The sequence below is a fragment of the Calidris pugnax genome, unplaced genomic scaffold (assembly GCF_001431845.1).
Source record: "Calidris pugnax isolate Ruff unplaced genomic scaffold, ASM143184v1 scaffold54, whole genome shotgun sequence".
Lineage (NCBI taxonomy): Eukaryota > Metazoa > Chordata > Aves > Charadriiformes > Scolopacidae > Calidris > Calidris pugnax.
The window spans coordinates 13,107,364-13,134,425 of NW_015090864.1; the positions used below are offsets into that span (position 1 = coordinate 13,107,364).

General features: G+C 38.2%; 1 protein-coding gene across 8 annotated transcripts in view; it reads right to left on the reverse strand.

Moving 5' to 3' along the window:
• Window positions 1-3,810: 3,810 nt before the first annotated feature.
• The window catches only part of CCNY (cyclin Y), a 124,301-nt gene continuing 101,049 nt past the window's right edge, over window positions 3,811-27,062 (reverse strand). For all 8 annotated transcript variants that reach the window (XM_014945099.1, XM_014945098.1, XM_014945097.1 and 5 more), the window contains 3 exons: window positions 16,464-16,630; window positions 12,171-12,333; window positions 3,811-6,323 (listed from right to left, as the gene is read on the reverse strand). In XM_014945099.1, coding sequence (XP_014800585.1) covers window positions 6,207-6,323; window positions 12,171-12,333; window positions 16,464-16,630 — 447 coding nt within the window. In that variant the 3' untranslated portion in view covers window positions 3,811-6,206. The remainder of the gene's footprint in view (window positions 6,324-12,170; window positions 12,334-16,463; window positions 16,631-27,062) is intronic.

The following is a 27,062-nucleotide window of genomic DNA, read 5'->3' on the forward strand; positions in this document are numbered from 1 at the left end:
ACCCTGTGATTTCCAAAGTGTCATTGAGGTGTACTGGGAGGTGTCATAAGCAGGAGACTCTCTTTAACCCCTCTCTTTACAGTGTTCATACTGATGAAGCCCCACATCACCCCCAAATTACCCCCCAGTGCTTTTGTTCTTAACAGGAGCTCTTCTTCTTTTTTTTTTTTTTTGTAAAGTCTACCTCCAAACATTGATGCTATTCTAGTACTTGATATGAGCTGAGCTTTTGCATACACAGGAAAGCCACAAAAGGAACCTTATACAAGTAAGGTGACCACCAATATTCTCCAAACACTGCTAAATCATGCCTGAAATTCTAAGGCACGATATTCAATAGTATTTGGTGTATTTTGCACGTTGCTTCTGTGCCCTTTTGCTCAGTACAACCTGGTCTTCCTCCTCCTGGGATTTATGGCAATACCATCTGCATACCCTGTCCAGTTGAAGGGAGACAGTTATCCCTCAAAACCCTTGCCCGAGAAATTTAATTAACAACATCATGCTACTTAAAGTATCATTAATGCCTTTTGGCATTGACATGAGAGAAGATACAAATAAATGTCTCCTATTTCCTGGTTTATCTTAAAACCATGCACACCTAATTCTGCTTCATAACCCTTCTGGCACACCAATCCCCATCTTTTTGGCCTCTCCTTTTTCCACAGACGAATGCTTAGTTTGCCTGAAATGCACCCGAGAAGTATGTGGTCACAGGATATCGGTGTGGCTTAAATACAAGGCAGAAAAAGTCTATCACAGCCACCAGTTCCCCAGATACTGTTTCCATGGTGAATAATTTGTACTAATGTCTAAAATAAAGGAGCATGAAAACTCAGAGGCAGTGAAGCAAGAAAACCTACAGATAACAGAAGAATTAGCTCTAGAGTTAAGTGTGCTGCAGAATCTCTCAGTTAAGGAGGTGTCTAACGCCTGGTTCAGTAAAGCACTTGTCACATGAAGCACTTGTCATCTGCCTTTTGAGTATGTGCTTCACTGCCAGTGAATTCAAGGAGGGCAGCACTGTTAGTTCCAAAGATTTTATAGCTTCGAAGTTTTACTGCATTAGTTACCACAGCACCCCAGTCTAAGTGTCAGAGATGCAAGGAAAACCAAACCAAACAAGTGGGAAACTAAATTATGTAAGTACATTGAGTAAGCCAGAAATTGTCCAGTTTCACAAGTACATTTTTTTACATTTATTTGCTGCTCTCAATCTGTAGAGACCACTGACATCTTCACAAAAGATACTGTCCAGTGCCTTGAGTGAGCCTTACAAACTTACACAGATTCTGGACACCTCATATGGAAAACACAAGTACGCTGTTGTCACCTGTCACCACACCAAGAAGCTGGCTTGGCGTATCATCACCAAAGAGTACCTCCAGCGAGTGACAGCTGAAAGCCTCCACCAATAATCATCGAACGGTTTGGGTTGGAAATGCCCTTAAAGCCCCCTGCCAGCAGCAGGGACACCTCCCATTAGACCAGGTTGCTCAAAACCCCATCCAACCTGGCCTTGAACACCTCCAGGGATAAGGCATCAACAACTGAATACTGAAACACACTACACATGGTGTAAAGGGCATGAAAGAACAACTCTTTCTTCTTTTTTTCACATCAAGTTGCATCAGACCAACCATTCTAGAAGGAACACAAGAAATATGGTCTATGCGTACTCTTTTGTCACCTGCCTTTCTTCAAACTGCCATCCTGTTGCTTATTTTCTTTACCGGGAAGAGCCTGATGACCAAGCCCAGAAAACAGAAGCAGACCCAAGTGTGTCTTTCTTGGCTGATGCGTTCAGTCATTTTTAAGCTGTGGCTCTGGGATTCACCAGTTACTTTTTACGGATTCTCAGGAGAGGAACCCAGAAACGCAGGATCATACACAGTATGAAACAATCATTTTCAGCATCATAATCTGTGTCTGCTATCACTTTTTGTTTCTTTATGACCAGCAGCTTTTCTTCTAAATCTCATTTCCTTCTTTAAAGCATTTTCTCGTAAGAGTGGTTGCTACAGATCTTCTGTCATTACCTTCAGTCTATGCAGCATAAAAGCTCTTCTGTTCTGTGGTTTCCTCATGACGCGGTTCAGCTGAAGAGGAAAAAAGAAACAACAGAAAGATACTGCGCTCTGGGTGTTGATACTAATGTTTCTACAGACATCTAGGTCACATGCATGTGGGTATGTTTGTGTTTATATTTGAGTTGTTTTCTCAGAACCTGTTAGAGACTCTGCACTCCACTGCAGATATTTCCAGCAATTTTCAATTCAAGTAAAATGACATAAAAAATATTCTGATTACAAAAATGTGTTCGAAACAGAAGTGAGAAAAATGCTAAAAGCGAGGTTGAGTGAATTCCTGATGAAGACCACATGGAAGCGGAGAGCAGTATGAGTCTGCAGTGGATGTGCAGCACCTTAGTTAAGGAGTTTACACACATCATTTCAAAATGCAATGTTCATTACCAACAAAGGACAACGGTAAATAATTTGTTTCTTCAGCTGTTAAGGCTTTGGTGTTTTTCTGGTTCTGCCCTTTCAATTCCTCTATCCCCTCCCACATACTGCTATTTTTATATATAGCCAACACTACCAGATGTCACTTTGTCATCTGCCACCAATACACCATCGCTCTCTTCTGATGAGGTTTTTGTTACTTTTAACCTTTAGGTTAGATCTAAGATTTCTAGCATTAGGAAAGGTAGGAAGTAGAGAAAGAGGTGTCAAAAAACAAAGTCTAAACTAAGACTCCATAAATGTAAACAGCTCTTTCACCATGTTTTTAGTTTACATGATAAACTAAGCTAAAGAAGCTAAGGGAAACTAAGCCTTATCTGCTGATCTCTTTCTCTCTCTCTCACACACACACACACACAAAAAGAGACAAGATACATAAAAAAAATATAATTATTAAAAAGAATACCATTACCCTGCTATGGGACAGGATTTTGTACGTTTTTAGCAATAGAAAACATGTACCATTTGAAAGACTGACAGGATTTGAGGAAAGTGGAAAAGGTGATTGGACTTTTTTTTTCTTTTTGCACTTCACCACGTGACTCCAGTGTTCTCAGTCCCAAAGAGCAGTGTCTGTCAGAACGATACACATCACTGACAAAAAAATAAATATAAACAAAAAAAGAAATATAAACAAGTCTGCAGATGGAAAGAGGAATTAGGGAAACATCTCTGGGCTGCAGAGGGATGCATGAATAAAAATCCTTAGAAGACGCCTTTTTCAAATATTTATCCAATTACCAAAGCATAAATGACCAAACAAATGGCTCACTGGCTCAACAAATAACTTCATTAAGACAATGATGCTTGAAGGGACAGGTTTATTACATTTCCTACACCTTTTCATTTCTGAGCCGGTGACCAAAGCGATACTGAAAACCTTAATCCAGAAAACATTTACAGCAAATTTAGTTTCAGGTTCTGAAACGAAAAACACAATATATTTGTGCTGTTAATTAAAACACTGTTTGGTTCTCCTCCCTTCTCACAACTCCAGCTGATTCTCTAACCTTGCAATGGCATTTTCCATACAGTAATGTTTAAAAACTACACTAAACACAACATATTCCTAAATAATATTTCATTTTTAATTACATGATATAGAATACCTTGCAAACAAAAGACACTCATTAAGATGTACTGACAGGTACTGTATTTTTTGGCAACCCTGGAACAAACCAGAAGAAAAAGCAAAGAATTATTCTATAACTTAGAGGGAAAGAAACGTCCATTTAAATGTAGAGGATTCATACGGTAAAATTTAAACCAAAGAAAAAATCCACACTTACAGCAGATTTTTTTTTTTTAATTCTTAGTGCAAGAAACATAACCAAGTTAATCACAGAATCAGTACTAATTAAGAATATGGAAAATTCTCCTATACAGAGGTAGAGTCCAGTGCACAAGGCTAAAACGATATTCAATAGTCTAAACAAGACTGAGCCAGGTTTTACGGAATCCACTTTTTAAAGTATCAGACTGTATGTACATACATACAATAAATAGACTATACAATCTTTAAAGTAGTTTAATAAACTTCACAAAAATTATAGTAGATGCATTGAGATCTTTACATAATCCAAAGTTCGTATCTCTATCACGCAGAAATGGATAAACCCAATATTCCTGATATCAAGTTAAATGGAAAATAGTTTAGCAAAGTGTTGATAAATCAAAATATTTTACATATTTTAAAGCCTAAATTTATGCTTACAAAGGATGAATTTAAAATGGTCTGAAAATGTTCCTTTTGATACTATCTGTAAAGAGGTTTCAAATGCTGTAATTTGCATTTGTATCATTATAAACACTTTCCTTACATTCCATGTTCAAGGGAAAAATGGACTTGGATACTCACAGTTCTGATGCATTGGCACAACAAGAAGTGATGATTATTTTAAAGGCCCAAAGGAGATCAGGAGAATTTATGGACAAAACCTTCGTGTCTCCAACTACACCAATCACAGGAGAAAGTTAACAGAAAGGGGTTTGGTGTTACTGCTTCAATCCTGCCAGTGCCCCGAGGCACCCCATCAGCATCCCACTGGAAGTGGGGGGGGCGTCTCGGGCCCCTCGGCTGCTACAAGCCCATAGGGCTTAATAAAACCAATGGGGACTCTTTCTGGTTTACCACAGTAGTGCATAAATCAGGGACATCTGTTGCCATTCACTTCAGTGATAGTCGCAAAGAAAGGATTTCAGGGAAATGAGAGTTTTCAGCTAGATCTTTCCAAACCGTGCAAAAAAAAAAAAAAATGGGGAAGAAAAAAAAATCACCCTGGGATGTTATAAAGCAAATATGCTTCTACTGACAAGTTGTTTTCTATAAAATGTTCTTACAGTTCCAAGGGGGCAACAGCTACAGTAAGAGAGAACTAGTAACAGCAACAGAAGAGCTTAATAACTGGAGTTCAAAATTATGTTCACAGTTTGGTTACTTTTAATTTCTATAAGCACCTACACTGATAAACATGAAGGTTTGTATTTTAGCTTCAAAATTTAATCTACTTGTGACAAATGCCTTGTTAAGATTTCCATTCTGCTCGTCTACAGGCCTTCTCACAGGAACATTTTTTTTTTTATTATTTTTTATTTTATACAAACAGACTCACTTCGATTTAAAGTAAACATATAAAAATTGAGAATATTGCTTGCAACAATGGTGAAGGAATGAACTAGTCAGGCCATACTAAAAAAAAAAATCTCCCTCAAAATGAGTTCTGCTAACTTCCTAATGCTATGAAAATCTGCAAAAAGGATCACAAGATCTGTTGCAAATTTCAGAGATTTGGCCCAAATCTTATCATCATCTGAATACTTTAATAACCATATCTTTATATTAAGGAAAAATAAATGATTCCAAGAACTCAGGAAGGCACACGCACCCAAGTATACTATAAATAAAACACATCATGAAATTACGAAGATCTTCTGATCCCTGTACACACTTTTGGTTCAGCACTATGGTCAAGTTCTCTCTTTTGAAATACAATAAAAGGCATACAAGAAATATAACATATGCATAATAATTATGAAGAATAATGCTAATAAGACAGCTTACAGAGAAAAGTGCAGTGAAAAAATCCAACGCTATTTATTCAGGGGCTTGTGCTACTGTAAATACAGACTTTGTATTTGCTGCTGTGCAAGGGGAAGAATTTATCCTGGGAAGCAGCAATAAGGAACGCAAAACCCAACAAAAAATAAAAAAGATATTAAGAGAAACCTTTAGGATGGAACTCTCCCAACTTCATTCCTCTAGTGCACAGTCATCTGACTACATGTTTTGTTTTCATGCTGCCATTTCTCTTCACGAGTACAGCATGTCGGAAAATGGCACAGTTCTTAAATATTTTTCTGCCTCTACTTCATTTTTTTTTGTTTGTTTCTTCTTCCAAGCACCTGATCTGCTGTTTTCTCACAAAAAGGGTAAAGCTGTTAGCGAAAGGGAGAAAAAAATTGTTGCCCGTGTTCTCTCCCAAACATCCATTTCTCCATTTCTCCTTCCATTAGGTATTTTACTCGTGTGCTACACAATGGGGAGGCACTGTAAAGGCAGCTTGACTGATTTAAAAATAAAAAAATCAAAAGTCTTTTTTCTTTATCCCCCCGCCCCAGCCCACCCCGAAAAAAATGGATGGATGAAACAGTACGTCCGTAGGAATATTCCAGTCTCCTCTGTTAGGAGATAATGGCAGGGGACCATCTAACCACAGTCAGATTGTCAGCACTGACTGACCGTTTCTTTGCTGCTTTCCTGAAGTCCTTATATTTATCTTCACACAAGCGGGAAATGGCCTGCAAGGCAAAAGAATGAAAAAAAAATTAATTGCATTGACCCCAGCTGTACAGGTAAAATAAAACTCAACACGGGTTTCTACATATAGGTGGAATTACAAAAAGTCACTTCATTAAGCAAAACACGTGAAGAGCTTCTCCCCAAATCCTCTTACTCGTTAATTTTAAAAGAAAGAAACATAAACTGCCATCGCATTGCCCACCACAGCTGCTTTTGAAGGACTCAGTGAGTTTATTCCAAACCTTTTCTTTTCAGGTTAACTACTATAAATCTCATCGAGGTAGCTGACAACGCTTATCCACTACTATATGGTAACTCATATATAAACTCATATATAGCATTTCATTGGTGAAAAATTGTGAAAAACTTAAAACAATTAGAGAAATTGTAGGTATGCTTGTAGAATTTGTAGGAGAATTTGTAAAGAGGATGGCTCTTAGGTTTTTTACTTCCTAAAAAGTCTTGTAGTACTTATATTTTTCTCCACCGATGAATGGTCTGGCAGATTGCTCGCCCTGCTTCGCTTACAGAGCTGGTGTTTACTTGCCTTTCGGAAGGAGACAGTGATTTCTGAGTGATCAGGCAATCTTATATGGTGCCAGTGGGAAACGTAACTCATATTCAAGATAATTTGATTTGCATTAAAAATACATAGAAATGTTAAAAACCTTTTGGAGATACAAACATTATTCAAATGTGGACTGCTATTATACTGCACTGCAGTATACATTTTATGTTTCTTCTACTGTTTTTAGTCAAGTTTAAAACAAATATTTATTATGGACCTCATATGTACAAATACACTGTGCCTAAAATAGCATGTCTATTAGAGTCCATACGGGTGGGACAGGCTCTGGCTGGCATCAGTAGGGATGTTCACTCTGGCAATCAGACACCAGAACTGCAGAGAAAGCTGACTGCAAGGAGTACTCAAGGTCAAATTAAAAAATAAGATGGACTGAACCAGTATTTTTATTTACCCAGGAATGCTTTTAAGTGGTGTCTCAAGATAGGAAGTTTAATTAAAAGTATTGTACAAACAAACCCAGTACAAGTGTTTGATTATAAAACAAGGCAATACAAATAAACAGTCTGACTCCACTGATCATCATTTTCTCTCTTGATCTGTACTTCTATAGCACAGCAAGTTGCAGCACTGAAAAGCTTTTATGAACTCATGCATCCCAGAGCAAATTCCCCTAAGGCATTGGTCAAGCCAGCCACAAAACATGGTTAAACTGAAAAAAAAATCAAAACCAAATCAACACAAAATCCACCTCCACAAACAAAAAAACAGTTGCTAATTTTTAGTTGGAAACTGAATTTCCTTTTGTTAAGACCATTCCTGAACAGTTTTCTTTCTTGGTGAACGTGAAGAGAACAATGGAAGAAAACAATGCAAATATTCCCATTGCTTTGTAGACTAACTTACTTAAAACTGCTTAATAACATTTTATTTAATTTAACCAGGAATTCAATGGACTAAGGAAGTTTATGCAATTCAACCAGATTTAAAATCCAATAGATGAAAAGTGTTTAATCACAAAATAGTGTGCCAAGGCACGGCTTGGCAAATAGGTGTATTGAGGTGGAGCTCGCCTTTTTTCTGCTGCCAGATCAGGCTATTAACTTAGGCATCAAACAGCCAGAGAAGGTAATCACTAAAAAATTGCCTGTTTCACAGGAAAATTTCTGTTTTGGCACTTGGTCAGATGAAATGAAATTCTGCTTGGAAGTGGCACTTTTAATATTTGGCATCTCTAATCTCTGTTAATTAATCATATGGATAGGAAACACATTAACTACTGTTTAAAGCAATCCTGTATTTAAAGGTGCCTCTTCATTTGCAAATAATTTACAAAATTGATATTTGAAGCCTATTTGGCAAGTTAGTCAACTTTAGCGTAACATATGGGAAAGCAAGACAAAAGCAGAAAATTGTAAATAGTTATCATTGTCCTTCAGTTAAAATAAACCCAAATAGCTTGCAAACACCTTTCTGTCATCTGGTATTTCTGTTGCTTTTATTGCTAGGAAAAGAGACCCATTTTTGACAGCTGCATATGAACTCAAAACCAGCAACACTATTCAACCATGTGAAATGTTGCTGGAATTCATTGTAACATCTGTAAGCAGCTAGAAAAATGCATACATATATATTCTTCCATTCTCTATATATACACATACAGAACTGGAAGTGGGTTCCTCTGCTGAGTGATATGACTCGAGGTGAGACTGTGACCCTGGTGAGGTGGGTGGGTGAGGAGAAAGGAGTTGGGAAAGGCAGTAGTCATCGTATAAATGTTGGCTGGATGCCCATGTCTGTGCAGGGCAGGAGAGCAGCGGGGCTGGCTACGGCTTCTGCACAACGGCACCCAAGTGGGAGTGCTGCAGCACCCCCAGAAAGGGACAAACCAGGGACAAACAGCACGAAGTCAGGAAGGGTTATATATAAGGAAAATGTTAAAAAAAAAAAAGAAAACAACAACAAAAAAAGAAAACACATCACTAGAACAACTAGAAGTTGTGTTCATGGGGGTTCTACTTCTATGGAGAATGAAAAGAAAGAGCAGGAATTGGGTGACCTCTGACAAAAGAGCAGGGGAGTTGTGCTCTCCCTTTGCTTCTTGGCTAAGAGGGTTCTGAACATATAAAACACGCAGGATTGCAACCAATCACTGCGACAGTGGGAAGCTGGAGGGATAGAATAACACTTCTCTACTAGCAACTTACATTATTTTCCTCCTCTTTTTTATGTGTTTGATCTACAGGACTGTACCTCTTTAGGGTCAAAAATTACAGCACTTAGTTCAAAGGGTTTGAACTATGTGCTGAAGCACTATCCTAAGAATAAGAAGCTCAGACAAGATACAGTCGGTTAAATTGGGAGTGCGCTAACAAATGCTCTTACAAAATCTAGCCTTGAAACGAGCAGAGTGCTAAGATCACAAGCAGAAATAGGGTAGGCACGTTTTGTGGACCTAGCCCAAAGAGCACAGTCTGACTCATATTTAGCTCAGTACACGGGAGAATAACCAGGTGCAAGAGTAGGAAATTACAAAATACTGGATTAAGGTTGGATATCCAACAACCCTCCTGGCAGAAAAATCTCCCATATTAGAAAACAGTTCTCAGGAGAAGCAAAGGAAGCCCTGACATTTGACATAATTAAAAGGAAGTAGAAAACACACTACAACATATGCTGGTTGGAACAAACAGCATTGGCAGGTGGACAGACTGGATGATCTAATGAAAGGTTATCTGCTGTTTTAAGTTGCATGATTCCATACAATGGGGAAAAAAACCGAAACGGAGGGGTCATGAAAATGGTTTCTGGCTCCTAGGTGGACTGGTATAACAGATTAAGTACACTTACAAGCCACAGGATGATGAGAAATAAGAAAAAAAAAAAAAAACTTTCATTTTGTCATTTAAAAGACAAAGCTGCTTCTTAAGTGTCAATTGTGAGAATATTAAATAAGGAAAAACACCCACTGCAGATGCTCCAGAAAGCAATGTCATTTTTAACAAGTACTATAACATCTTATAATGCCTCTAAGCTGATGGATCCTGTCCAGCATTTCCATTTGATGAAGAACAGTATTTATTAGCTTTGTCCTTGGTCATCTTGGGTTGCGTGGTTGGTGGGTTTTTTTATCATAAGTATCTCAACCTCATATTTGCAGAAACAGCAATGCAGATTCTGCCATGTCAGATCTAATACTCCTGCTTTAGATACATAAAATACCTCGAAAATGCAAAAGTAGTAAAAATGTGTCATAACTATTACTCTATGCAAGACATTTTGTGATCGCAAACGTCAGTAAATAAGTTGTTTTAAATCTTAGGACTGAGCAAGGTCCTTTCAGTTTACCAGACAAGGCAAAGCCTTCCACTGCACACGCACGTTCACTATGACTCTGTTGTCTTACATCACAGACTGCAGCTTTTCTCTCAGTATCAAAAATATCACAGCCCGTGTGGCACTACATCTACTCCACTTGACGATCCAGGCAACTGTTTTAAAAACAGAAAGCTCTGGGCTGAACAGCACATGAGAGACCTAGAAAAGTGCTGCAAGTGCATTTTGATAACTCTTGGCAAGGTAAATGCTTAACTGTGCTCAAGGAACCAGGCTATAATTTATGCTGTCAACCAGTTTCAAGGACACGCTAATGACAACTGAGTATTGCCAGGGAACAAGGCAGTTCACATCACGTTCCCTTCCTTCTGGCCACAGAACAGGGGCAAGGAGCTGGTAGATCAAGTTGGTTTCACAGCAGATACTCATCCTCCTCCCTGAAGACATCCTCTTTGGCTAGCAGGTTTACAGCTAACTTCTGCTAGCAGCACAAAGCATCCCCAACATGGGAAATTTTTTCATAATATGGATTTATTTTTTAAAAATATTCCATTGTTTCTTTTAAATATGCATTCTCTTTAGTTAGTACAGAAGAACTATCAGTATTCCCTGGGTATTTACAGTCTTATCCTATTTTCTTTTCTTTTAAGGCTTTAGGAGCTACTATTGTTACCTTCTTTCGTAATCCGCTGTTGTACATCATGTGCAATATAGACCAAAAGTGTTGGGAAACACTGGGTACTAAATTATCTTCAAAAAGCAATTTACTCAATTTTAATATATGTAATGGCCCTTTTTATGAAGTCCCACAACCTAATAGCTTAGTAAGCTACCTCTTTTCATCTGAAATTACAATCCCAATGAATTTTAATTTTTAAAAATTCTCTTCAATAAAAACAAAATTTGATGCAAATTTACATCACACTCCATACACAGAACTAAGTTACATTCTTATTGGAGTTATCCGTGAAATTCAGAAAGAATGAGAAATACAACTTTAGTGAAATCTGCTTTGATTCTTTCTCCACCACCTTCTGTTCCCATTACAGTCACAAACAAGTCAATTAACCTTCCCACGCACCACTTCCCCCCACAAAACCCTGTACAGCACTGCCTGCCTGTTTTACAAGAGCACTAGGAGTTTCAGAACAGGCAAAGCTCACCCTAACCCACGGGCAAACAACCTCCAGTGCAGAGCTGTTATATAATGGCAGACGTGCAGTGTTAAAAGCAGTTTACATCTAATGACAGATCTCAAGATTAGTAACAAAATGCATACACGCTCAGGCAAGAAAGCCCTTATTTGAAAAAAAAATTCATATCAGAAAGCTCAGGTAAAAAAAGATTCCAGTCTTGCAAATTGCCCACAATTTGCAGACGATTTTAAATCCCCCCTGTGGCTGTGGGAATTCATAGTGCCCTGCATTTTGCAGGTCCAGACCATCCAACTTAGTGCCTTCTGCACATGGTATACTCAGGTCACATAAGCATTCGTGATTTATTCCCTAAAGATATGCTCTTTTTTCTTTTCCTGTTACTGAGAAAAATGCCACAGGAGATAACAGACTTGGATCCACGTGAAGTGGAGCAGTAGCAGTTAACAAGCACATGGAATAGTTATTTTCAGCAATAATTGTTAATATTCTGTCCTTTAGGTAGATAATCAGGTTTAAGAAACCAAACAAACACACAAAACCAGACTGTGAACACAGTCATTGTAAGACTTGTGGGTACTTTCACAGGGCCAATTTAGACAACTGGAACTGAAAAAGAAATGGAAAATGAGACAAAGTATGATGCAAATTGGGCCAAAAAGCTGTCCCCACATCCATGAATTCCCAAAGCACAAACAAAACAGAAATTGGAGCACATGATATTCTAACATCTGATGTGAATATTTGGGAAGAGAAGGGAGAAACCATGCAAAAATTCCAAATCCCCCTATATATTCAACACTAAGCAATCTAAAAAGAAAGTGTCTTACCTCAAGTTTATATGCCCTGTCCCTGCTGAGGGGCTCCAAAGGAAAACTCAGGTTATTCGCTTCTGCCAGGGAACGCAAATCAAAATAATACTTGGCATAAACACTGGAGGGAACATTAATATTGAACTGCAACAGCTCAAGAAACTGGCGTTCCAGCTCATTCCTGCAGAAAGAAGATAAAAGTGAAAACATTTTCAGACTGTGCATTCTGAATGTAATTTACTTTAAATTGCAAATGGTATATACCAAGGTCATTTCTTATTCTTGCCAGACGCAATTATCCCAGCCTAAGGTCTGACCTAGTCTACCAAGTCCTGTTGGCGTGTGTACGCCAGTGAGGAATAGGAAAGATGCTGCGCCTTGCGGCTGCTACCGCGATGCCAATCAAACCCAGACACAAACTTCTGCTAGTGGAAGGGCACCTTCATCAGTTCAGTTAACACAATCTGTAGTTTCTGCTGTACCTCCACTAGGTGGATCTGCACACACAGCTATGCAAACACAACATGCAGCTATGCCCTAAATTTGTCAGACGTCTCTCATAAATGCTGCAGATTACTCTAACACCTAAATTACTGGAGAACTTATTTACTCTCTTCAGCCTTTCATAGTCAATCATTTAAAACTAGTCATGGAAAATCTGAATTTTTCAGCATACTGTCTTATCTTTCGTTATCCAACACAATGAAGCAATTTTTCCCTAGGACATGCAGTCAAAATTCACAGTGGTAATTATTTGTTTTTCAACAAATGTGTTTGTCAAAATACCGAATAGAAACAGAGGTCCTCTTTGATCTCCCACCCCATGAAAACTTTGGTATAGCAATACATTATTATCTACACCAGCACATTAAAAAGGATGTTAAAAAATAAGCAAATCAACAAAATTAAGGACTGGAAATTTTCATAAATTGCATGGTAACTAGACAACCTTCATAATACTTATATAGTGACATATGATGTATTTCAGAAGAGCAATTTCAAGACATGAGAAATAAAAAATAAATGGGTGGTAAAACCCCATTCTAGCTTTTAAAAAATCCAAATAAAAAAAATTACATTTAAGATGTCTACTGATAAATACAGAGGATTAGCTTTAAATGTCTTTTCATCTTGTCAAGTTTTCACTTTCTGCAAGCTAAGCCTAAAGGTGTATGTTAATGGATAATATAAAGCCTATTTTAATGAGGACAGACATTGGCTGCACCTCTTGTGGCATCCCCAAATCTGTAGGAGTAATACATAGCCTCAGATTCTTACCATACCCTAGCTCCCAGATTTGAAGGTTAGATCAGCAGACTAACTACAGCTGAGAAAGAACAAAAGAAATACAGGTATTTCTTATTTGAACGAATGTAATTTAATTTACCACCATACCCTTCTTCCCCCATAGATCTACAGTAGATGGCTTTAGCACATGCTTTCCTGTGGCCACTCCTCAAATTCAGACAGGAACTCAAGGTAATGCTACATCCATGCCTACAGGTACATTCTGCCCTTCAGTCCTCCCAAGTCCTCTGGCAGCTTTTAGGCAGAGTTTGGTGTACTGCTGGTGACTTACAAAACACTGAAAGGTCTGCTTTGCAAGGTACACTTGTGCCCAATGATTCACAGCAGTCAGAGATTTTGACCTAGAGTTTGTCTGCCTTATTGATATAAACAATGAAAGCCCATGTCTTGCATAGAGCTAGACACTTCAAAATCATAGTATTGTACCGTCCCATCTACCTGAAAAATAAGAAAGAAAAAAAAATCCAATCCATCGCACTAAGGATAGGAGGGAAAAAAATTGGAAAAACTGGCAGCAGGAACACAAACATCAGGTCAACAAGCACCAAAGTCTTTGCTGGAGGACTCATAAGGAGCCCCAAACACAAAGCCCATGAGGCAGATAAACCAAGTACCATAGAGAGAGCACGGGGTCCCCAAAGGCTTCTGGTTTTGCAGGTTCTGAGAACCCTAAAATCTTTATGGATTGAGGACTCATCAGTTTGGCTGAGGGAACGTGCAGTGCAGGAAGCAGGCTGGTGTGAGCACGGGTCTGCCACGTGAGTAAGGGTGTTATATAGCTCAAGTGCAACTTCTAACAGTAGCAACATCACATGTATTTGTCAAAAACAATAACCTCTTTTTTTGTTTCCTTTCACACCATCACAGTATGCCTCATCACCTGCCTTCAAAAAAAAGCCCTGAGAATCAGCAATTTCAAAATTCATATTTATAACCATTCCTGATTAATACTGTCACACGGCACAGTCAAACCTGTCAGTCTGCTTCGAGCTGCTCAGCGCCCTACTGCAGCTCGTGTCCCAGCTTCAGAAACACCTTAAAAGCTCCCAGATTTGCCTTGGAGGAGCGAATGGAGAGAGGCACTTACTGCCACTGAACACCCAAAAGCATGAGAAAAGGATCAAGGGAGAAGTAGCTTAGCAAAATCATTCAGGAAACACTCGCAACAGTCAAGGAAGCACTATCAAACTGTTCTGCATGGAATAATATTGCACACAGAACTGTGAAGGGCCTGATTTTAGCTTCTTGTCCCCCTATCCCACTGTTTATTTTGGAAATCCCATTCTGTCTGGGTTATGTTGGAAAAGAAGTATCATCTACCATCCTTAAAGTAGCTTACATATTTTCAAACAGAAACTGAAATGGCATTATGTGGTACTTCTCACCTCTATTTTGAAATGAGAGTTTTCCCCAAAACTAATGAAAGTACCTCCACCATACCACAGCAACAAAGCTTTGAGTCTTTCAGTTTGACTTAGGGAAAAAAAGCCACCTTGCTACAAATTGCTTGTTAACACAAGATTTAGAGATGACTTTTCTAATACTTGAGCAATGACAGCTACTCACAATTTATAAGTCTTATCAAGCAGTGTATGAACATGCTTAATTTAGAGTAATCAGCTGACTCCTAACATTCAACCTTTCCCTTACAGATCTTTTTTAGACCAGTTATAAATCTGACAAATAGCCAACTATTAACCTAGATTGGGGCTGCTCTAACAAAAACGCTTGGCCTTTCATTGCTTTGAGATTGCAAACTGAGATTCAAAAAACATTCCGTCTGTATAAACATTTCTTCTCATCTACTTCCCTCCGTCCCTCTTCCCTCCTCCCACAGTGCTTATCCACGACAAACTCTCTTCAGTGGCTGTTATTCTGACTTAATTGAGTTAAAGCAGGCACAAGTCTCTATACTTCTCATTACAGATACTTAGCTCTGCTTAAAAGATGTTTGAAAAACACAGATACTGTACATATTTTTATCCTTTTATTTTTATTCTTATTAAAAAAGGGGTGCACCAGTATACTGGGGGGTGTGTGTGTGTGTGTTTGTATGTGTATATACACACAGCACCCACCCCCCCAGCACCATCCCAGCACCAATTCCAAGTGCAGCCCTTCCAGCACCACTCTCGCACCTCCACCAGCCCAGGAAAGGGCACCTCAGGGAGGGTGTGTGTCCCTGAACATACAGAGGACACAAACCCCAGGCAGATCAGCCAATATATGTAATACCTGCTAACCGACCAAACAAAAATAGCACTAGACTATTTAGTGTAGTGAGCGTTCATTTTAGTATTTGTAAACACTAAGATCTTAAGTGTGTTTATTCTTACTACAGTTCTTTTTATTACTGTTGGAATACACTCTTAGTATGACTCGAGAGTATCCAGCCAGACACCACAACCCTTGATGCTGTTACAATACATGCTTCTTATGAACGCCATCTGATTAAAAAAAAAATGGGAAAACACAAATTTCTCTGTGCAGGTTAAAATACTAGATTTTTAACATCTTGGAAACGAAGTCAGCAGGATACAGGGTGGGGGCAAAACCCAAGCCCAAAAGCACTAATTTTGAATAATGGCAATAAATAAGTGGGTGATCACCTAAGGGTCATTAGGATCACAACAATTTTTTTTCCTGCCTTACATGTTGGCCTACTGTCTGTAGCATGACAGTAAATATTGCTGAAGTGAATACATGCAGGCTCACTGATGTGGGTTTTTTTATTAAGGCATACATTTAAATACTCTGCAGATCTGTTTTCATCACCGTGCATGAACATCCAGTGGTAATACACACTTCAACCAGAAAATAAAAGTAATTCATGCCTTCTATGTAAGCAACTGTCACACACACTTCATGCCATCTATCAGCATCCACCACATTCAGATACAATGCAGATATACAAACTTCATATAATTTATGAGAGAACTTCCCGTCCCCCTCACACACACAGATCTTGGCATTCAGTGACAAAGATAAACATACTGAACTCACATGTCTTCGACCGTGATATCTTTCAGGATCTGGCAGTAATCCACGTTCCACACTGCCTGGTCATCCCAAACTTTGGATGCCAGCAGAATTGCACCCAGCACAATTCGCTTCCAGTTTGCTGGACAAATATCTATCTCTGCATAAGTTAAAAGTCTTTCAAGATATACCTGTGGAAACACATTAAAGTCAAGACTTAATCTATTTTGCTATTAAGTAGAAATGAAAAAGAAAACTATTCTTATAAACCCATTCCAGCAATGATAAAACAGTAATCTGCTCTCAAAATGATGCTTATATAAAAGTTGTAGGTTTAAACACATACATTTATGCCAAGCTCAAGACCGGATGTGATAAATACATATTTTAGTTGGCCTTTGCCTTCTGTCACATTACCAGAAACAAAACTGTTATTTCCTGTATGTAACTGTTGCTAATATATTCACACGTTGGAATGAATTCAAATGATAGTTAAATAACTATTAAAATAATAATGTAAATAAATAAAATGCTAAGTACTAGTGAGGAAGGCAGGGGTATGCTACCAATAACAATTACTAGCTATCATATAAACAACCTTCATGTCATGCTGGGCCCCTTCGGTGAGGCTGTGTGAAGAGGTCCTACAGGCACCTATAGGATGGACAGAGGAACAGCCACCACAGAAAGAGTAGGCTAAGCAGGGGAGAAGTATCTGCTCAGAAGATAATACGTAATAGTTTCCTCTGGACTGATAAACTCTGGAGATGAGTAACAGTAATCCTGTTGGACCTACAAGAACTGACAAACTTGGGATTCTGCACTCTGGCCCAATCTGACCAAGGCCATCAACACAGACCGACATCAACAAGAGCTCATATGACCAAGACCTCATCCAAGAGGGTGGTGGCTACTATTTACAAAGCCCACAGGATTACATACACACGTCTGATCAAACAAGAGACCACCCGACTGATGCTCCAGCCAGGGAAGAAGGGTGAATATGTCAGGGATCCACAGGAGAGAGTAAGTCAACGTGCTGTGTCAATAGTTACCTGCTATCGGTAACAGCAGCTCAATTACATTAATAGTAACAGACTGATAAACAAAATGTGTTTTAAGAAACACTGGCTGTGGGGGACCTGTGTGTCCCCCTGCTCTGTCCCCTGTTAGGGGAAGAGAAATTAGTTATGAATAGTTACTTATGGGGTGAACAAAATTCAGTATTTCTCCAATCCATAACATTTCAACAGTTTATAGACCAGCTGAGAAGACACATAATAAATCTGCAGTTCGACTAAATTAATGCTTTTTAACACCTAATCAAATAATACCCAAAGAATCCTTAATACATATATATATAAATTCAATGTAGAATACATGCTGGTAAGGATGTGAGGGGAAAGGGAAAGGGGGAGAGTAGGAGGGAATCTTTAAAACTCAGAACAGCTCTCTTGTGATTTTCTACAACATTCTGCACTCATACAAGCACACAGAGTTCCTTCAGTGACTTGTGCATCTTGCAAGGTCTAGCATTAGTAGAAAATACTATTCTTTTAATAATAAAATAATGATTAATATATTTTGAAGCTCATGTATTTTTATGAGTCCACAATGACATCAACTAAATCCTTCATATAGTTTCGTTCATTAATTTTCACAATTATGATACGTACAAGCAATTAGAGCTTGGCAAAATAATCAAAACCAGTAGACAGCTGTTGTATAACTTGAAGTTTTACAGAAAAAAAAAGTAATTTATGAAAAAATATTAAACATCTGAATACCTGTACACAGATATTCAGCCCACAAAATGAACTGTCTCATGCACTCTGCAGTATAAAGGGCATACTGAGCAAGAAAATAATGAGAAAAACCACAAAACGCACAATATTAGACATCTTTTCTTCAAAGTGGCCACCACAAAGTGTAAGTTCTTTGCTTCCTACTTTTAGTGAAGGAAAATAAAATTCACGTTACAGTGTCTGTAACTGTCACCAATACCACCATATTACAATGAATTCATGTGCAAAAAGCATACAATTATTTTTCCTCAACAGATCACCTCTCCCAAGCAGCAGATCTCTGTTCACTGTTAGGCTCTTTCAAACGGCTTTCACTGCACTCTTCCAGCAACAATTTAAGGAAAATAAGATGCAGTCATTTATCAAATTAGTAAATTCTGCTCCAATTCAGAAGAAAACTTTTGTTACTGCCTTCACTGGCATCAAGGAACTGAACTTGTTCTGCAGTTTCATTTCTCACCCGTGGAACTACTTGCTGTGCATGAAAAAGCAGAACTCAAAACCTGAAGTGCTTCCACATGACAACACAGACACGTTTCCTACAACCAACAATTAGTCCTGATATGCTACTCTATAAGAATACAGGTTTCCATTTATTGAAGAATAACCTATTCTTTGTATCTTGTAATAGATCTTATAATACCCTCTTCTCTGCATAGTGATAAAAAGCAATTAGGTGGTTATTCAGGTTGGTAGTACTCTTACACGAGTCTACACTGACTGACAGAAACGAGCAGGAGATTTTAGGAGATACTCTGATGAAAGTACAATATACATGCAAAATATCATACCCACCTGAAAGGCTGCATATTTAATAAAAAACAGAACACTGCTTGGGATTCTGAAGGACCAGCATCTTGTTATAAATTTTAAATACCTATTCTTCTACTGACGCTGAAGAAGATTTATTTCTGCTCTAACAAAAGAAGTACACGACTGCTAAGGAAACTGAAAACACTCTTAAGATATATATGTTTGAAAATAATGTTGAATTTTTTTACTTACCTATTTAAAACTTTTTTTTTTAAGATTATGACTGATTTATAGATAATTACTAAAACTCACAAAACATTTAGAAAATATTTATCCCAAGTTTTGAAGATATCTGTACCTTCAAATAAATACTAGACTAACTTTAAACAAATAACAACAACTAACTTACAAAAGAAGCGTACATACAAAATGGTAGATGCATAGAAATCTTATTTGGAAAAGCATCATCGCATTTATACTACCAATGCCTAAATAGTTTCGATGAATTTTTGAAATTATAGAATACTGAAGAAGTCTGAATAGTTACAGTATGTTGGATATTACACACTGGTCAAATAGAAAAACAAGTCTCAGTAAAGGACTTTTGGCTTTCTCACTCCTCAAAGGGTTCTCTATTTTTCCTGCATTAATGAGGACTTAACCTTAATCTTGTTTTTAACACTTTGTTAAACTCTATCTACGTCATTAGGCACAAAAGGACAGGCATAATAAACATTCAAAAATCTCTGTGAAAATAAAGTTATCCTCAGCTACAAAGTCCGAATATTTACAGCATGAGACCTCTGGATAAAACTGTGCACTTTTTAGGTTTGGATTTTTTTGTTTTTTGTTTTTTTTTTTTTTAATTAAGAAACTTATAGGTATCAAGATATCCTAAAACTAAAGCTGAATTTTCAAGAGGCCAGATACCAGACTCCTGAATACACCACTTCTTCTTTAGCTGTGATTTTCCCCTGCCTGCCATCCTAACTCTGAAGAAGATCATAACATGAACTTATAATGCTGTAAAACAAAATATCACTAGTTGTTCAAAAAATATGTTTTCCTTCATAAAGAAGGCAAAACACTAAGCACAAAATTACAACTTCCAAATTATGTGTCAAGGCCGTTACTAAAAACAGAGTTTTGACTTTTTAGTTAGAACATCACGCTGAAAAGATACTGAAGTGTAAAATTTGGTGTTGGCAGACCAGGCAAGCACAAAGCTCATTGAAAGGTGGCACATGGATCTCACCAGAGTCCACACTACCTGATGGTTCAATTTAAAAAGGTTTGCTTTCCAGGCAGCCTGTGTAAAACCCTTTACACACTATTTTACATAAACAAACCTCTTCCACTTATCAAGCAAGACTGCTCCTTGAATTATGAACAAACAGCATTCCTTGAAATTGTCCCCAGGAAGCAGAAGACTAATTTGAAGCAATACACTGTGTTAATCAGGGAGCTTCATAAGCAGAAAGTGTGTGGAATGCATAACATCAGGCCACTCTTAAATTAGGAAATGAACTTAATTTGCTTTACATCAGTGCTGAATTAGTGCCTTCACTGTTAATGCAAACCTCTTAAATTTCAACTTCGCACAAGCAGTTTTAGTAGATCTTGAATGAATACTCCACATCTACAGGTACACAAAACATACAAAAATCAGAAAATATTATCCTTTCTTATATGCAGCTCTTGCTTATAAATGGAGAGAAAAACAACAATAAAAAAAAAGAAAACCAAGCAAAGATGCTGTTGTGGGCTCAAATTTAAAGGCATTCAAAAAAGAAAAAGTAAACCAATAAAACCAGATAAAAAAGTATTGCAAGGAAAGACATAAATGAGAATAACTCATAAGAGATGAACTTACACCTTGAGCAGATGAATATACACCGAAGTAAAAGAGGAGCATAAACTTGCTACTACCTTCCCACCAGCACATACTTGAGAAATCAGCTTTAAAAAATAAAAAGGAGTTTGATAAGACACTAATCTTATACCACCTTCATTACCATATTTGAGCATCTTCCAATACCATGTTGAAGGATATGAATAATCACTCTTGAGTTCTTGGTGATAACTTGGGCTTAACTCCAGGTCCTTAACGGCTTGCTGGAGTGAGACTGTATCACCTTCTGATAAAACCAAAGATGATAAATACCTCGCCAGGAGAAAGGTGCTTAATGTGGCTTCTGGTTTCTTTCTTCAAAATCCCTTAAAAGAGGGCATTTTGTTTTGTTCACTTGCTGTGGCCTCCCTACTCAGTCTTGGGTTTTAAGTGTATGTGTTCAAGTAAGAGACGACAGGAAAAGAACAAGACTTTTTTGCATCAAACATTTGTACAAGTTTATCAAGGTCCTCAGCTACTGTGGGAATTCACCGTAATCTAGGACTTGTCTCCCAAAGATACACATACGCTGTCATATCAGTGTAGTTCTTTAGCTTTCAGTCAAGCCCACTCAGTCACACACAGAGTCCATTCTAGCTCTCTCTAGCTCTAGTTTGGAGAGAACCAGGTGACTCCACAGAGAGTGAAATTTAGGCAGAGGAAAAGCTGGTGTGTACTTTGAGCTCTCTCCCTACCAATGTAGAGCATCCTCATAACAGCAGAATACACACAGCCACTCTGTCTCCTGTACAAACGTCAGAAAGTTCATTACTCCTGACAAATGGAGCTGTCAACCTCTGTTTTTAGTCTCAGAGCATTTCATTACAATTAGACCTAAGCCACAGCAACAGCCCAAGCACCAAGATTTTGACTTTCATGGGACATCAGAGTAAAAAGGAGAGGTAGAGTCTGCCATGAGCTCAGCAGCCCACGCCACGGAAGGGGGATGCTCCTGGCTGCTGCGGGGATGTGCTGAATCAGTGCAGACGGCTGGAGCAGGGCCAGGCGGCGCTCATCCTCGAAGAGGAAGGCTGGTGGGCGGCTACGCGCTACGCTACTCATCCAAACAAACTCCGGGCTGGTGGGAGAACACCACCTGCCTTTGCTGGCAAAAGCAAGCGAGCCTTCCCACAAGCAGGCAGGCATGCTCCGTCTCATTTAAAAAAAATAAAAATCACTGAAAACGTTGACTCTGTAACAGTAAGTGTGACATACAGAAATGCCATTTGTATGCAATTATGTCTATACATCGAATAGTGTCTTAAACACAAGGGTCATTTTCTTAAATACGGGGTTTATATCAAACAGACATGGGATTCTGTGAGACTATGCACTTCAGCATATTCGTGTGTTGTAATGATTTTCACTGGCTTAATTTTAATTTTCACAAGCAAAACATTTTCTACATTTTCTTTAGGACTAGCTGCTGTAAAATCATATGATAAAGCTGAATTTTAAAAGCTCTCTGTAGAAAAGAATATTGTACCCCACATCCCAGAATGCTGGAAGATTTACTAATGTGTCAAGAGACTAATTTTCTCATGTATCAAGAGACCAAAAAATGCAGAAGAAATAATGTGAGAAACACTTTTGTTTTTTCTAACCAGAAAGTCTGAAAACCTCATCTCCTCAGGATTATTTCAGTAGGTGTTGCTTTATAGAACTAGAGCTAATAAAAGATAAAATGAGCTAGAAGATATAACTTAAAATGAATGCCATGATTTGCCTCCATGCACTTTTAACAGCTGTACCCATGTTTGAGAATGGAACTAAAGCTTGAAACAAATTGAAGCTGTTATACCAATGTTACTTTTCTTCAATTTAATTGATCCTTTGAAGTGCCTCTTCTGAAACTAAGCTTCTGTGGCAAAACTTCTGAGCACTTCTCTACTAAACATTCAAAAGTTGAATTCCAAAAAGACAACAGAATTATTCTGCCTTAATTCAACACCTAGTTCTCCTCAGACACTGCAATAGCTTCCAATGGCTTCCATCTTCGTCACACCTTCCATGACCCACTTAGTTCTATGACTGTATGTCACCTTACAGAATGATAACAAAACTATTTAAATAAAAGATTAAAGTTATGTTACATTAGCAGAAACTCTCAGTGGCTTCAGTCAAACGACATACCATTTTGAATTTCTCCCAGCTTCCAAACACCAAGCATAACTCAGTGTTAATACCAACAACACTGCAATCTCCAAAACTCATTTGTAACATAATTCAATTCTTAGCTGAAATGAAAATGCAATTCTCGTCTGGAAAATACCAACAAACATTGGTCCATCAATACATTTTTGCTTACAAACTAAATACCTCAGAATTTAATATCTCCATTATTACTCTACTATGTCTGGGAATGAACCACATGGTTTTATACAACTGTCAGTCTAACAAGCTTTGATGGACAACACACCTCATTGGAGACATTTTAATAACTTAAGCACACGTCAGAAGATACACTGCACAGAGTTAAGATTTAAGAAAAGCAATATTAGGTTATTATTTTCCACATCTTCTTACAGAATTGCACCAAGATTTTTCAATAACTGACCTTTACACTTGGAATATCAGTGAAGTATTATTTAATCATAAGTGAAACCAATAGGGTGATTTGCCTTTGCTAAGAATTCACTTATGTGAAGTAAAAAGAATTTAATTCTATTAATTAAATAAAATTACCACTCTGTGGGTATAGATAATCCCAAATTGGCTTTGACTTCAGTGAACTCTGGAGAGGTTCATTAGCTTAGATGCAGCACCACAGGAATGTAGTTAAATGGCTTCCAAAGCCATTTCAGGTCCAGCAGAGGTACAGAACTGATTTGTTTCAGCAAATATCTTGAGCTCATAAACCTGCCAGACCCAAAATGACCCCACACTGAGCCAGTTTGGATGCCTCTGATCTTAACTCCCAGGACTTGGACTTGCAACAGCATGGTGGAGAAGCATTTAGCCATCCATTATCATCACTAGTCCTGGGGGGGAGGTAATTTTTCTATCCAGGCCCAGCAGTGTAAGGTGGCACAAAGCTAACCAGATCAGCAACAGCATCCGAGCTCCAGCAATGCTGCTTCAGGGCCACTGCTGAGCCAGTACTAACCCCCGGGGTGATTATTTGCAGTTGGCTGAATCCATCCTGGACTTCCCAAGTATCTGATAGAAACCTCAGCATCCAACGTTGTCCCAGTTATCTAGGATGTCCTGCTCTTCACGATCCTGGATAGCACAGGGCTGGTTACACAACATCCCAATCAACAGAACATAAAAACGTTTGAAGAAACTGAAAACTAAAGATAGCACTGAAGAGCTCAGTTTTAATTAGTGCGAAACAGCACCTCATTTTTTCCATCTCAGAGGACATTATAGCATACTTTGTATATTACATAATACTCTCAAGTAGAAAGGTTAAAATACCAGAGGAGGTTTATTTCCTCTTTTTTTTTTTTTTTACCCCTTCAGGAGGATATATACCAAATATGAAAGTGTCAAATCATTTCAATTTTTCATAATCCAAAGGAATACTCGAGTTTTATTAAAACCTTATTCTGGGATTCTTACAGAAGTTTTGTTTCTCTTTGTGACTTCATATTGAAGGTGTTCATTATTAACCTCTGATAATGCACTGACACCTCTTATCACACTGGAGTTGCAATCTAGGCATCCAAAATACCGGTTTTGGGGGATTTTTGACTTCCCTAAAACAACGGAGCAGGATTTCTACGGAGGGTTATGAAATTTCCATCATTGGAGAAATTGAGAACTCAACTGGGCAGGCCCTGATCAGCATGATCCAGCTGGTTGTGCTTTGAGCAGAGGCCAGACCATGCATGACCTCCAGAGGTCCCTTCCAACCTAAATTATCCTGTGATTCCATCTGTCTGCAGTACTGGAGTTTCCTGTGGTGCAACACAGAGAGGTCAGAAGTTGTGCACTGCCTCCAGGGAGGCTGAGTGGGAGTCCTCAGCATGCTAAAAAATGGGCAATCATTGAGGAACATCACTGGCATTACTGGAACAATTCTAAATTTTAAGGCAGCAGCAAGAGAAAAGCATTATCTTCTCTCATGCTGTTTTTATACTGCTTATGTCAAATTCTATCTTTGTTTTACCAATAAAACTGCAGTGGCTCTATTTATTTCTCACTTGATTCACATTGACAGAAAGAAGATGATGTTGTGGGTATTTTAATTACCATAACTGAGAATTTACAAATGAACATGTATTTGCAAAACCCTCCTTCCCTCCCTCTCCCATTTAAACTCCACATGAGCTCACTAAGTAACCCACATCACAAGGTGCAGGAGCACGGGACAACTAAGAAAGTTTCCATCCCAACACATCACAAAGAAATACACAGTCCTTTCTCTTTAATGAGAAAACTTCAGTGTGCCACAATGTCTTGAAACTAAAAACATATTTGTACGGAAAAAATTATAATTGGTAGTGGATCCCATATAGCCAAATTACAGCTCTAATGCAATCTCTAAATTGCCATATGCTCTGTTCTAAGCAATCAGTCAGTTCCCTACCACGACTCTCCAGAAATAACTGTGCTTTGCAGTTGCCCAGCTGGGCATTTAAAATGTTCCACAAAGGTCTGGTGCCATCCATTTGGTGGAAAAGGACATCACATCATCAAAGCCTTGCATATTAATCCATTTCTTTTTATTATTTTTGAGAATAAATGTTGAAAAAGAATAACAAACAAAGTCAAAACTCTGAAATTGTGAATAACAACAAAATACCATTGTAGATATTTGTAGGAAGCACTAATGGAGCTGAGAGAAGTCACACATCCCCAGGTTTGCACCATAATTAACTAATTTTAAGACAAAGATCTGTAAGACATATAAAATGCACTCATTGACTTTCCAGTGTAAAACTGGAATTAGTATTCATTCTTTGCCCACACAGAAGCCCTTAGAGATGCATCAGAAAACAGACATCCATTCTTTGAACGAATGTCCTCTTCTCTCAAGAATCTGAAAAAAATAAATAATGCCCTCCCCCAGCTTCAGTATTCACTTTTTATAAGGTGTATATCCCAGTAGGCCTAAAGCCTTGCCTTGCTCACCCAACTGCACTCATGACCCTTATACTGGATGGAGAGTGACAGCTCTCAAACCAGGCAATAAACAGTACTTTTCATCGTACTCTCAGGTCTGCAGAAGAACCTGCATCTTCCATTAACTGTGTAAGGATCAGTAGTTATACTGGGCCAGCTGAAAAGTACCTGGGCTGCAGATCAAGTGTCTCTATGGTTTCTGATCACCTTCTTTTGTGTTTTTGATACTTCAATTGAAATAAAAAAAAAAAATATGGAATTTTATCAGTATTTAAAAGTAAAAATATCCCAGTGAAAGGAAATAAATTAAAAGCTTTCTCCTTTCCTCCAAGCACACAGAAAACAAAATTCTCCTCAACTACTATAATTTCACAACTCAGTTCAACAAGATTCTCTACCAAGTTGCTGAAAACTTGACTGGAGAGTACAGTAAGAACTCAGGAATGTCTGGCTGGATTCATTAAATGCCTGTCTTTCATAAGGAGAATTTATTCTGACGTACTTCAAATTTCAAATTTCCCGATACCAAATCCTCTCAGTTGTAGTATGAACTTTGTAACATATTTCCAAAGCACACTTTCTGAACTGCACAGAAATAATTTGGCTCACATACTGTATGTACTTACATATCACTGTATCTGATCAGTCTATAGCATACAGACCTGGCATATTTGCCTATTTGCAAATGCAAAATGCATCCTCTCTGAAACTACTTTGGACACTGAAGTATATTAGGAACCTTAGATTTGGCTGTTTGCACAAAACCCAGAAAGTCATGCCAAAGCAAAGTAGAAAAGTTGGACCATTCTCCTCTTCAGGTCTACGGAACAGGTCTGTTTCGTTTTTACAGAACAAAAGAACAAAGCATAAATATTTAATTCTCATGACATGCAAACACTGTATGGTTTTCCTTTTGGTATGGAAAATGTTCCTGCCCACATTTCAGATTAACATAAGTACAACTTGTCACCTCTGCACTTGAGGACATGGTGAAGAGACAGTTTTAGCAAGGGTGGGAATACTCTGCAGCGAGGGAGAAGCACGTGAGCATTATTTTTGTCATGAAGTCAGGTCACTGTATAGTTCAGCTGTTCATTGGGACAA